The 14,132-nt window shown below is 44.5% G+C and overlaps 1 protein-coding gene across 6 annotated transcripts in view; it reads right to left on the bottom strand.

Moving 5' to 3' along the window:
* ADGRF5 (adhesion G protein-coupled receptor F5) overlaps nt 1-14,132 on the bottom strand; it is a 112,735-nt gene that overhangs the window by 1,648 nt on the left and 96,955 nt on the right. For 5 of the 6 annotated variants that reach the window (XM_070361023.1, XM_070361022.1, XM_070361024.1 and 2 more), the window contains 7 exons: nt 12,706-12,858; nt 10,577-10,785; nt 9,560-9,739; nt 4,996-6,381; nt 3,552-3,593; nt 2,616-2,675; nt 1,696-1,780 (listed from right to left, as the gene is read on the bottom strand). In XM_070361023.1, the coding sequence (XP_070217124.1) occupies nt 1,696-1,780; nt 2,616-2,675; nt 3,552-3,593; nt 4,996-6,381; nt 9,560-9,739; nt 10,577-10,785; nt 12,706-12,858 (2,115 nt within the window). Of the gene's footprint in view, nt 1-218; nt 286-1,695; nt 1,781-2,615; nt 2,676-3,551; nt 3,594-4,995; nt 6,382-9,559; nt 9,740-10,576; nt 10,786-12,705; nt 12,859-14,132 lie in introns of all 6 variants that reach the window. The other variant, XM_070361025.1, reaches the window with a different exon arrangement.

The following is a 14,132-nucleotide window of genomic DNA, read 5'->3' as shown; positions in this document are numbered from 1 at the left end:
GGGAAAGGGAGGAAAGTAAAAAAAGAGGAAATTGCAGGGGAAGAAGAGGCAGGACCAGGAAAGCAGCAGGAGTCAGGGGATAACAACAGGGGTAGCAGGGAGAACGGCCCGGGAGCAACGGCACAGACTGCTGCCAGCGTGGGGCGGGCGGAGGACAGAGCAGGCGAACAGTAGGGGCTGTGTGTTGGGCAGGGGAAGTGACACAGTGCCCACCCTACCATCAGATGGGCGGACTGCCACGGCTAACAGGGTTTCCATCATTGCCTGGGGGAGCCCTTGGGGCTGCTGACAACATAAACCAAAGTTATAGTGATTATGGAGCCCTCGAATAGGCCACCTTGGATCAGCATGAATGACCCTGAAAGGCTGAGTGGCAGCGGCCGGGAGACTCGGGCCCTAGGACCTCGGGATCTGGGCCCCAGCTCTTGATCTGACTGGTTCAGAAACAGGGAACACACTTCACTGGCCTTACATAATGTGTAACTCAGATTCTGTGGAATCATTTCATAGAGTTTTCACTGTTCTCGCTTTAATGCAAATGCTAAACACCATCCGGGGCTTCCCAGGTGGCACTAATGACAAAGACCTGCCTGCCAATGCAGGAGACATAAGAGATACTGGTTTGATCCCTGGATCAGGAAGATCCCCTGCGGGAGGAAATGGCAACCCACTCCGGTATTCTTGCCTGGAGAATCCCATGGACAGAGGAGCCTGGTGAGCTACAGTCCATGCAGTCCCAAAGAGTTGGACACAGTGAAGCGACTTAGCACCACAAACACCATCCAGGGACAATGCCCGCCGAGGGGAAATGTTCTAACATATCCTGGATCTCGGATGATTTCACAACAGATCCAACAAAAAGTGAAGGTCCTCCAGTTTCATGAGTAAAACACCAAGCTGAAGCCCCAAATGCCAAGTTCTCCTGAGCTTTAATAAGTAATAGGCATTCCCCAAATTCATTCTTATCCAGAGAGCCATAGTCTGGAAGGCTTTCAACACATTTCATACATTTCTTCGTTTGTGAGATCTGTTCAGTTTGGAGGAGCTGGAAGGAATTCTAGTGCCTGTTTTCCCTGGCAGGAGGTGAGGAGTTGGGGTGACATGGGACAGGAGTTTCAGCTTGCCAGAACAGCTGAGGCCCACTGCCCAAAGTCATTCACATCCTTCATCTTATGTCTAAAGGGAGAAAATGTTCATTGCACATATCCCTAATAGAATAGCTAACTCGGGTGACCCCTCATATGTATGCAAGGATTTAAAAATGCCCATGTGTAAAACAAGAACACTCCAAAAAAAAGAAAAAAAAAAAAGAAATGAAACTCACAGCGTGGGATGCTATGGTAGGATCCTCTAATTATTTTCTTCACTGTACCAGAACCCAGAACTATGACCTACCTACTCTTATATAACATGAATAGAACTTTGTGTTTGATTAGGATAGCAATTAACATACAGTTCCCATTTTTATGGTGGATATGGTTTTGATGTAGAGTTCTCTGCAGGCTGAAGGCAGTTGCCCTCTGTACCAACCTCCTGGTAGTTTGGGAAAATATAAGCAGTATTTAACCTCTGCCCCAAATAAAGCCACTGTGGGTCAATGTTATGAAGTAGACAGTTAGACACTAGGGGTGAGATTTCCCCCCGGGGCAAACATGTTTAGGTCAACCCAGGAAACATCTAGAGGACGCTACGTACCTGTTTTACCAAACAAATTGTTAAATCTTCTTGATATTGGAGAACTCATTGAAAATACAGGTGTAGATGAACCTATGGACGTTGACTAGAGAAGAAAAAAAAGAATTACAAAGTAAACATGTTAGTCCAAGGTCCTGTGTGAATCTGTAAGATGATTTGTTTGCTGCCCTCTCGTGGTCACTGCCTGCATTTTCATCTCACCTAAGGAGAGGGCCTGGATGAACCTGAATTTCTATTTCAGACAAATTAAGCGGGAAAGCCTACTGGTGACCATTAAGAATCTGCCTGCAATGCAGGAGGCTGGCTTCAATCCCTGGATCAGAAAGATCCCCTGGAGAAAGGAATGGCAACCTCCTCCAGTGTTCTTGCCTGGAGAATTCCATGGACAGAGGGGCCTGGTGGGCTTAAAGTTCTTGGGTGCCAAAGAGCTGGACACGACTGAGTGAATACCACTTTCAGTTTAAGCAGGAAAGCCACCTTTTGAAACACCGGAGTCTCGTCATAGGTATTAGGCAATTGACTTCCAAATACGTATTTTACTGTTTGATAAGGTTTATTATCTTCTGACATGTGAAAACAAATAGTTATTTTCCAAGAAGAACTACACAAAATTCATCATTATTCTTCAAATTGTGTTCTCAAGGCTCATAAATGGCCTTGAGTTTCCCCAGAAGATTGCTTCTCATGGAAATTTGGTCTTAACTTCCAGTTGATACTATCCGAGCTATTGGCCCCTATAACCCCTATTTTAAGATGTGGGGACAGCATCTAAATGCTAGTTCATTGCCATGGTTTTTTATTAAAAGGCAGAATCAGGTACAAAGCAAACACGGTGGAATAATCTGTAATTATTACACTACACTACAATTGGTAGTGGAGAGAGAGGGGTTTTTCAGAGTCTCTACAAAGAAACTATTTACCTTTGAGTGCTGTGAAGACCATTTTGACCGTGAATACTTATTCAGCAAGGCTTCCTGCACCTGCAGAGTTTAAGAGAAGCCACTGTCAAATGCTGAGAAGGGTTTGGAGAGAAAGGAAGCCTTCTATACTGTTGGTGGGAATGTAAATTGGTAACAGCCACTGTGGGGACCAGTGTGGAGGTCCCTTAAAAAACTAAGAACAGAGCTACCATATGACCCTGCAATCCCCCTCCTGGGCATATACCCAGAGAGCAGTACCGTCCAAAAGGATACATGCACACCAGTGTTCACTGTAGCACTGTTTACAATAGCCAAGACATGGAAGCAATCTAAATGTCCATCGATAGAGGAATGGATAAAGAAGATGTGGCACATATATACAGTGGAATATTACTCAGCCATTAAAGATAATGAAATAATGCCATTTGAAGTAACGTGAATGGACCTAGAGATGGTCATACTGAGCGAAGTAAGTCAGAGAAGGAGAAGTACTGTGTGGCATCTCTCATATGTGGAATCTAAAAAGAAATGATCAAATGAACTTATTCACAAAACAGAAACAGACTCACAGATTTAAAGAAAGAACTTACGGTTGTCAGGAGGGGAGAGTGGGGGGAAGGGATAGTTAGGAAGTTTGGGATCAACATGTATACACTGCTGTGTTTAAAATGAATAACCGACAGGGTCCTACTCTATAGCACAGGGAACTCTGCTCAATGTTATGTAGCAGCCTGGATGGGAGGGGAGTTTGGGGGAGAATGGATACATGCACATGTAGGGCTGAGTCCCTTCACTGTTCACCTGAAACTATCACAACATTGTTAATCAGCTCTATTCCGATATAAAATGAAAAGGTTAAAAAAAAGAGGCCATTGTCAACCTAACATGTCATGGTTCGTTAGACTTTTCTAGGAGGATGACTGTTATGGTTCTTACCTTCTGATCCCAGAGGCATCCAAAGAGTAAAATGAATAATCCCTGAAAAAAATTAGAAAGAAGTGCATTTTAATCATATTATTTACTAATCATATTCTTGTCTAGCAAAATAGGAAATATTGTTCACATAGCATAGGATTTGTAAGCTACTTCTTTCTACAGCTGCATTTATGGTCAAGTAGATGACAATGATGTAGCAGGTTCACACCAAGGGACCTTCAATGTTATAATGTTATAAGGATATTTTCAATTTCCCTATTTCCACCCAATTATAAGCTGGAGGTCCTGCTGGTTATGTTATTAAACATGCCTCTTATGTCTACAGTAGCCCTCATAGTTGTAATGGGAACATAGGGCATGAGGTAGAATAATCAGTACCTCCTAGTCAAGTCATCATTAGACGTGAGCCTTAGAGTTTGGAGTAGCAGGATTTGCGTGGTCTTGGCATGAGCATCTAGGGTGATGTCTCAGCATGACCTCCAGATGCCCTGCCTACTCACCAGCACATGGGAGCCTAGGGTTACCATTCATCTATTGGTCAAATCACAATCAAGCATCCCCTCCTTGTGCTCCAAAGGCTTGTTAAAGCCCTCCCAACAATGTGACTTGTATTATAATTAGTTTTGCACTGCTGGAGAGCAAAGGGAATGTCTTTTACATTTTCATATAATGAAAGTGAAGTTGCTCAGTCGTGTCCAACTCTTTGCAACCCCATGAACTGTAGCCTGCCAGGCTCCTCTGCCCATGGGATTGTCCTGGCAAGAATACTGGAGTGGGTTGCCATTTCCTTCTTCAGGGGATCTTCCTGACCCAGGGATCAAACCCAGGTCTGCTGCAATGCAGGCAGACTTACCATCTAAGCTACCAAGGAAGCCCATTCATATAATGAATGGAGCAGAATTCTTTCAGCCTTCAGCAAATGTTACCTGAGAACCTACTATGTGGTATCAAGCATTTACTTCATTTGTCGAGGTTACCCAACTTCTAGCCTGTTCCAAGGTCTTTGCTGGAACTAGGGAGGTACTGATAAGTAAGAGAGGTGCTTCCACCTCACCAAGGCAGAGTGCATTTAATGCTTGTGGAAATTAACTGGAAAGGCTGTTTGGTTTAATGGTGGTATTTGCGTTTAGGATATAATAGATGGCATCAAGATAACATTGGATAAATAGCAGAATCCAGTGTAGGGGAGGGACTTTCCTCCCATGTACATCATCAAGGCACTTAGCAGGAGGCACATATGCAACTAGACTATAATGCAGGTGATAAGAGGTGTGAGGTTCCATGGGAGCAGAGGAACGTGCCTTTTCTCTTGCACTGAGTTCTTGCCATTACTGTTCTTTAGGGCCAGGGCTGCCTCTGAACTCAAACCCTTCCTCATTCCTCCCCTTGTTTGTGTTTCTACCATTGCAGATCCTGGCTGAGAGCGCTGCCCTGCAGAGCATACCTGGAAGGCATTGAGGAGGGTGAACACAATGTGGAACACAGCGTTGCTCCCCTGGAACACGGTGGCCAGCCCGAAACCCCAGGTGAGCCCCAAGAGCGGCGTGAGGACCCCAATGCTCTTGGCGACCTGGAACAGGCTGCTCTTCTCCTGCTTGCTCGGCTTGTCCCCGACGGAAGGCCTCAGGATCTTGGTGATGACCACGACCGTGATGGTCATGTTTACCACCACGATGATCAGGGCCGGGATGACGAAGGCCAGCAGGGCTTTGGTGTCCTCCCAGTTGAGCCAGCAGGCGTTCTTCCTCATGTAGACCTCCCGGGGCTGGGTGGCCCCCACTGTGATGATGGAGATGACCAGAGGGCAGCCGTACCCCAGAGAAAAGGCGATCGTCTTCTGAATGGACTTGCTCGTGTCGTGTAGAATGAAAACCAGGCGGTAGAAGAGCATGAGCCCCAGGGTCAGCATCCAGAAGAAGACACTGAGGTAGAAGAAGTGGACGAAGAAGGTGGCGGCCACACAGGCCGTCTCGTTGAGCGGGAAGCGATGGTCGTGGATGGCGGCGGCCACGATGAACCAGACGTCGGCCACCAGCAGGGAAGCAGTGATGTTGACGATGCAGATGTGGCGCATGGAGGAGGTCCGGTTCTTGGTCACCGATTTCCATACCACGGCCTCCACGACGAGGCAGGCTGCTAAGCTCAAGATGGAAAAGCATAGCCCAATGTAGGAAATGATATCCAGCAGGATTTTCAGGAGAGAATCGGGGTCTGGGGAGTCGGGGGACATGAGGATGGAGAAGGAGGTGAGGTGTTCACAGCTGCAGGACACGCTGTCCTCAGTGACCTCTTTCACATAGCACCCACTGCTGTCCCACCCCCCGGTGTGGTTGGCGAGGTTGAAGTTCCAGAAGACACACTGCGGTATCCCGCCCAAAGGGTGGTTGTTTTTGAAAGTCATCAGAATCCTGAATGGTGTGGTTATGCTGCGGCTGACGGTGGTGGTCATCACCAAGCTGTTGGCAAAGTTCTGTCCCGGAACATCCCTGTCGAGGATGGTTTTGAGAGTTGGGAAAGCCACAGTGACAACAAATGAATCTGGCTGCAGGTGTTCCAGCTGGCATCCATTGATGGTCACGTTGCCCCAGAGGTCAGAGTCCAAGAAAATAAAACTCTGCCTGTACGATTGGGGGTGGCCAGGTTTTATGACCATGCTCTTCATCTGCACGTTAGGTTGGGAGATGGTGCTGTCTTCTGCTCGTAAAACTCGGGAAAATCTTTCCACTGAATCCAATAGCTGTGAGCTATAATTGGTTTTTTGCTGCTGTGACATCTTCCAGGTATTCAAGGCAGACTTGCCAAGGATGATATTGACCGTGGAGAGGACGTGCTGTAATTGACAAGGCATGGGATCAAACCAACTGAATGTTTTCAATCATAAAAGAGAGAGAGAAAAAAAAAAAAAAAGAACATCTCCTTGGAAACTGGTTAAGTGGGTACATGCAAGCATGCATGCTCATTTGCTAAGTCATGTCAGACTCTTTTGCAACCCCATGGACTGCAGGCCACCAGGCTCCTCTGTCCATGGGATTTCCCAGACAAGAGAACTGGAGTGGATTGCCATTTCCTCCTCCAGAGGATCTTTCTGACCTAGGAATGGAAACCGAGTCTCCAGTGTCTCCTGCACTGGCAGGTGGATTCTTTACCACTGAGCCACCTTGGAAGCTCTAAGTGGGTACAGGGAAAAAGAAAAGAGAAGGGGGAAGTGCAGCATCACAGGCTGAGGGGACAATGATCCACCTTCTTATGGGAAAAATTAGCAGAGGATGGGCCCCCCAACTTCAAGACTTTGTGAAATGTTTAGCAATCGTGATGGTGAGAACCACCCTTAAAACTCACTAAAGTCGACTCAGTAGGCTGGCAGAGATGTTTATTAATTGCTTTATGTTTTATTTTATTTTAAATCTCAAGCCAGTAAAGGCTTTTGGGATGGGTGGTATTTCACCAGAAAGGGTGAGGGAGTCTTGGAAGACCCTCTCAAATGCTGAGCATCAAATAAGACACGTGAGTGTTGTTAAAGGCACCTTTCTTTTTTGCTCGACATTTTGATTCTCTCTCCCATACACTGGGAATTGTCATTTGTGGCTTATCTCCATGGAGAGAAGTGGCTTCTCTCTGCCCTTCTTCGTGTGGTTCTCTTCTCTGAAATGATGAGCCCTGGAGTTAGTTGAACAGTGGCCCCAAAATGACTTGTCTTAATTCCCAAACTCTGTGAATGTGACCTGATTTGGAGAAAGGGTCTTGGTAGATGTTATTAAGGATCTTGAGAGAAAAATCACCCTGGATTACTTGGGTAGGCCCTAAATCCAGTGACAAGTATCCTTAAAAGAGACAGAAGAGGAGGAGCTAAATGGAGAAAATGAGTCATGTGAGGACAAAGTCGGAGGTTGGAATGAGGCAGCCACAAGTCAAAGAATGCCTGGAGCTACTAGAAGCTGGGAAGTGAACGTGATAGTCATTCAGACTTGCCTGACTCTGTACAGCCCCACGGACTGTCGCCTGCCCGCTCCTCTGTCCATGGGATTCTCCAGACAAGAATACTGCAGTGGGTAGTGATTCCCTTCTCCAGGGATCTTCCTGACCCAGGGATTGCACCTGGGTCTCCTGCATTGGCAGGCTGATTTTTTTTACCATCTGAGCCACCAGGAAAGCTCACTAGAAGCTAGAAGAGGGGATCAAAGATTCTTCCCTAGAGCCTTCAGAGGAAACATGGTCCCCAGACACCTTGATTTCAGGCTTCTAGCCTCAAGGAGCGTGAGAGAGGACATTTCTGTCATTGTAAGCCACCCAGTTTACAGCGGTTTGTTAGAACAGCCCTTGCAGATCTGTATAAGCTCCTTGGACTCTTGTAACCCAGGCTGCTTGCCGGTTGCCTCTGGTTGGGTTTGTCCAGTGAGAAACATCAGCAGGAGGTGGGATGATGAGAGAAGAAAGAAGCTGAGATCTGTTTTTCCTGCATCCTCATTTCTTCTGTCAGCATATCTTTGGTATAGTTATGTCCTTCCAATACTACAGCTCCTGCTCAGTGATCCCTCCTCCAAGGTTATGGGTGCACTATTTCCCTGCTTTCCCTGTTAATCCTCAAGGTAGTAAAGGTTTCTAAATGTTTCTGGTCTCTGGTTGCCTCACACTTTTTAAAAAATTCCTAGTTTTACCTCTGTAAGTATCCCTTCGCTAAAGTATCTTCATTTGAACTCTGGTGGGTGAATTCTTTACTCTTAGAACACTGATTACTGGAAAAAAAAAAAAAAGGAACCTTCTTACACTGTTGTTGGGAATGTAGATTGATATAGGCAGAATGGAAAGTTGTATGGAGGTTCCTTCAAACACTAAGAATAGAACTATCATTTGATCCAGCAATTCCACTCCTGGGCATATACCCAGACAAAACCATCATTCAAAAAGATAAATACACCTCAATGTTAATTGCAACACTATTTACAATAGCCAAGACATGGAAGCAACCTAAATGTCCATCAACAGAGGAACAGATAAATATGTAGCATATATATTCAATAGAATATTACTCAGCCATAAAAAGGAAGGTAATTGTGTCATTTGAAGAAATGTGGATGGGACTCAAAGACTGTCACACAAAGTGAAGTAAGTCAGAAAGAGAAAAACAAATATTGTACATTAACGCATATATGTGGAATACAGAAAAATGGTATAGATAATCTTATTTTCAAAGCAGAAACAGAGAACAAACATATGGATACCAAGAGGTAAAAGGGGAGTGGGATGAATTGGGAGATTGAGATTGACATACATACACTATTACATGTAAAACAGATGGCTAATTAGACCTATTGTACAGCCCAGGGAACCCTACTCAGTGCTCTGTGGTAACAGAAGTGGGGAAAGTGAAAGTGAAAGTCGCTCAGTCATGTCTGACTCTTTGTGACCCCATGGACTATATAGCCTATGGAATTCTCCAGGCCAGAATACTGGAGTGGGCAGCCTTTCCCTTCTCCAGGGCATCTTCCCAACCCAGGGATGGAACCCAGGTCTCCCACATTGCAGGTGGATTCTTTCCCAGCTGAGCCACAAGGGAAGCCCCAACTGAAGTGGGAAGGAAATCCAAAAAAGAGGGGATATATGAATATGTATAGCTGCTTTACTCTGCTGTGCAGCAGAAATGAACACAACACTGTAAAGCAACTATACTCCAATTAAAAAAAATAAAGAACACTGATTGCTTCAAAGGTCACGTTTGGTGAGAGACTGTTGAGAATCCCACCTTGTACATATTCTGAAAACCTTTCATTCCTAGTTTTCTTAGAAAGCAGGTAAGAATTCATTCTCTATTAATGAAGAAACTAATGAGATTCTTTAAAAAGTCATCTTAAGATCCCAAGATATACACGCACATGCTAAAAGCCAGAGCTGGCAAGGCGCTGCTTAGGAAAAGAGAGAATTTGCAGTGGAGAGAACTTATGTTTCTTGACCCCAAGTGCTGAGGGATGAAGAGATGAGAAGCCAGACTCCTGTAAGACGAACAAACTCACCGTCATCATTTCTGAATTCACTTGGGTTGGAACTGTTGAGAACAGGTCCAGGATGTTAATAATAGCTCCCAGGGTCCCAGAAAATGAGTCGACTTCAAGTTTCACTTGCTTTGTGCTAATGGAAAGATTCCCTAGGTAGGACGGGAGCTTCTCGTCCTGGGTGGGGCTCTTAACCAAAGCCTAAGAACAAAAAAGCCAACACAATCAGACAAAAAAAAAAAAAAAAATTGCAACTGATTTATTGTAACTTATGGAATTTGAGGACTCTTGAATTCTCAGCAACATAAGCATGAGAGGTGAAAGTATTTATTTTGATGAAATGAAACATATGTCCTCGCCACATGGCACTCACTTCTACTCTAGGTAAGAGAGGTCAGCTAGCCCCTTCTAGGACTATAGATGACTTGTAAGGATAAAGGAAGTCTCAGACGTGTAAAAGCATAAAGCCCAATTTTTTTTTTCCTATTGATGAACCTTACTTTTAAAAAAATTAATTTATTTTTTTCGGCTGTGCTGGGTCTTCATTGCAGTGTATGGGCTTAGTTGCCTAGTGGCGTGTGGGATCTTAGTTCCCCCGACCAGGGATTGAGCCTGCGTCCCCTGCATTGGAAGGAGGATTCTTAACCACTGAACCACCAGGGAAGTCCATAAATCTTACTTTTTATTTTGCTTTCTTTCTGAAAAGATTAGAACTATTAGCTTGATATAAAAATTCTTCAAAGGAGCACATTTAGAGGGGATGACTTCACCAACATGACTTTTATCATTGAGCTAACAGAAACCAAGGTGAAGGCGCACAGCTGGTCCTAGGGCAGAACGCACATTGTGTTGCCTCTCTATTGGTATTCACGCAAAATATTAAGCATGTCTAGAGTTGCATCTTATTCGGAAATAAACAAGTGTAGCTTTGAGAGCAACACAAAGCAGCTCAAAGTCCATTTTCCTAAGTGCTGAGAAATAGGCTCAGCTAAACATAGCTCCCCACCAAGAGCTCAGAGTCAAGGGTTTAAAGATCACCTTGGCCAGCTGGAGCAGAGCATTTATTGGAGCAGAGATGCAGTCATTTCTCTCAATCTGCCACTGGGAGCCCACGCATCTATAAGTTATGATCCCTCCAATAGGACTCTCACGGCTTCTGGTAATGTTCGAGAATCGGCAAAGCTTCTGGATGACTTTCCCAGGCTCCCCAACACCTAGGATAGGATCCTGGCAAGTGATGCTCTCCCCTGCATTGGAAACGTGGATATAAAAGGCACAGTTGAAAAGAGGAGAAAAGATAGTTGAAACAGGACCAGGCTTAGGTGGCGTTTTGATATTTGAACTCATCTTCTTCACTTTCAGTGACCTTTTCCGAGTTTCCACACAGATCTGATTCTAATTTGCACTGGCTTTTCCTCTAAGCCTCATTCCCACCTCCAATCTCCAGGAATTTTCTCTTTGCTGCCTGTAAAATCTAAGCGATGAAAATAACAAGAGCTTAATGTGTACTCATCCAGATAAAAGATATGCAGGTGACCATGAGTGTTAGGGATGCATGGGATCTTCATGCATGGGATTCTCAACTCTGATGCTTAAGAATCACCAGAGGAGCCTTGGAAATACCAATGTCCAGGCTCACTCCAGTCCAAGTAGATCAGAACCTCTCAGGCTGAAATTCAAGCTTCAGCAGTTTTTAAAGCCTGCTTGTGATTCCTGGGTGCAGCCAAGGATAAGAGGCACCATTTTAATCTAAAGCTATAATTAGCAGTAGGAATTCTAGGCACCCATGACCTGAATATTCTAGACAATATTTATAAGCATTTATTCCTTCTGGTTTCCCTTAAGGATGACTTCCCTTTTCCTCTACCTAAGACCAGACTTCATTGGAAAATGGCATTTGTTGCAGAATCTCCATCTCCAGGGAACTTGGGACTCTCTGATGAGCAGAAACACCTCCCCATCATCTTTTAGCATTTATTGAGTTCCCAGCCACTGTAGAAAAATCTTAAAACACCTAAGTAATTTTCTATTGGGAAAGGGCTGAGGAATCAGAGTTTGCAAGAAGAACAAAGAAGAGAACAAAGGTAAGTGAATAAAACATGATGGCACCTGGGCTAAGACGGGAGGACAGAGGAGAAGTGACCTTGGCTGCCCTCTGGAAAAGGTGTGCTTGGTGGGGTCAAGGGATGGTGACTCAGAGATACAGGGAGCTCTTCATTGCTTCCTACTTTGGTGTCTGGGCCTCAGATACCAACACCTATGAGAAGGACCAAAAATCCCTCAATAAACTCAAACAGGCTTGGTAACAGAGGCATAGATCCTTCAGACATCATGGGGTTTTTTATAGAGACGATTTATGGGGCCAGGGGATTGCTTATGATGCAGACCCAGGAGTATCTTTTTACCTTAAAAAATAGTATATGAGGTGGCATTGGCTCAGCGATAACAAAGGATGGGAAAGACAGTTTCTGATGTTTTATTATTTTTAAGATATTTTGATGTGGAACATAAATTTATTATGGTATTGATTCTGTCTCATATTTTGGTTTTTTGACCCTGAGGCATGTGGGATCCTAGCTTCTCAACCAGGGATGGAACCCACACCCCCTACATTGGAAGGTGAAGTCTTACCCATTGGACTGCCAGGGAAGTCCCTCTGATTCTTTTTCTGTAGCTCTGGGAAACAGTGCTGATGGGGGCATATAGTAGACTGGATATTTGAACTTTGCTGAAAGTCTGTAACTTTGCTGAAAGTTCAAAGTGGCCTCAGCCCCATACAAACACCATCCACTCTTAACTGGTGAGGGCAGGGCTTCAACTCTCAGAATCAATGGGTATATGGCTTTATCTGCCGAGCTTTGTTAATTTCTTCCCACCTAATCACTACCAGAGTTAATCAGATAGCCTCTTCTAGCCACCCACAACCGTCTCTAGAGCAGAACTTACCCCATTACATGTGATAACATTTTAAAATCACATGTATCTCTCTCTTAGATGTGAGGCCAAGAAACATAGCTTATTTCTTTTCAATCCCCCATGCTTAGCTCAAGTCTTGCCACATGAAAGAGATTAACACACATTTATTGATGGATGAATGAGGGAGTGAATCAATAAATGAATCTCTGCCCATGACTGTAACATTTTAAAATAATTAAAAGTGCTCTCACCAGGAACCAGGTTAAGCTTCATAGACGGGCTCTGGACTGAATTATTAGCGGCATTGGCAAAGTGACAGAACACATCCACATTTTCTGGACAGGAAACCGAGTCTGCCACGAAATGGTGTTTGTAGCACACTTGCTTTTCATTAACTTCTTTTACTAAAATAAAATCAAAGAATGAAGTCACAACATAAGTATTCAAAGCACGGATTTTGTTAAAAATCATCCAACGTGGATAAACTTGTTCAAACTGTTTTCAAGATTATGTGCCACATTCATCTTTTATGTGGTTCGCAAAATGCCACTAGCCTAGAAGTAACTAAGCCTGCACTGGCATGCATGCTGGCCAAAACCTTACCTCCACCATTCATGGCTCCAAGTCTATGCCCACCCAGTTTCGGACCATCAGAATGCTTTCTCAGCATCCTTCTATCTACTGAAACCCCATCACGCTCTGCACTTTTATCCTATCCTGCTTTCATCGCATTTGCTTAGAGGTCACCCAAGGAGAAGACCTGGAGAAGGAATCAGTTACCTCCTCCAGTATTCTGGCCTGGAAAATTTCACAGACTGTATAGTCCATGGGGTCACATAGAGTTGGACATGACTGAGCGACTTTCACACTTCACTAAAGGAAAAGAGGGTGTCAGAGGATGAGACGGCTGGCTGGACAGCATCACCGATGCAATGAATATGAACTTGGGCAGATTCTAGGAGATGGTGAGGGACAGGGAGGCCTGGCATGCTGCAGCATATGGGGTCACAAAGAATTGGACACGACTGGGTGGCTGAACAACAGCAACTCCTACCAGACCCTAAGGTTTCAGCGGGTAGGTACCTGGTCATACTTATCTTTGCATCTCCTAGTGCCTAGGTCAGTGTCTGGCACACAGAAAACCCTGAACACATGCGTGTTTACCACAGAATGTTGAAATGCTTAAATATTTCCGTACCCAGATTGATTTCATATCCCCCTGCCACGCATCCTTCTCTACATTGTCTAGTCGTTATGGGATTCCCCACTTTCCTGAACTTCCTTTGTTCTTTCCATCTGTTAATGCTCATTTTGGGGTATTTAATATTCTATATATTGCCTTCTAGGACATATGCTCTTCTAGATATTAATCTACATGCCCCACTTCTTTGATCTCCTTTTCATTGCCTCCTGTATTCATTGTGTTCTATATTAAGCAGGAGGTCCCCAAGAACCATTCTTGAAAGTATGAATGAGCTCCTAAATCCCTGGTGATGGTGTCAGTGAGTTAAGATTTGGGATTGTGAAGTCATATTTGGTTGATCTTTATCTGAATGAATCCTGAGGGATCTGGGTGGAAGGTACATTCAACCAGACAGGACTTGAATTTTTTTTTTTTTTTTTTTGGTCAGGTACCATTGAGTGCTACCAATGGAGTCTCTTAAGTTAATTATTCCTC

Source organism: Bos mutus, chromosome 23 (genome assembly GCF_027580195.1).
Source record: "Bos mutus isolate GX-2022 chromosome 23, NWIPB_WYAK_1.1, whole genome shotgun sequence".
Lineage (NCBI taxonomy): Eukaryota > Metazoa > Chordata > Mammalia > Artiodactyla > Bovidae > Bos > Bos mutus.
This window is presented reverse-complemented; position numbering and strand designations above follow the sequence as displayed.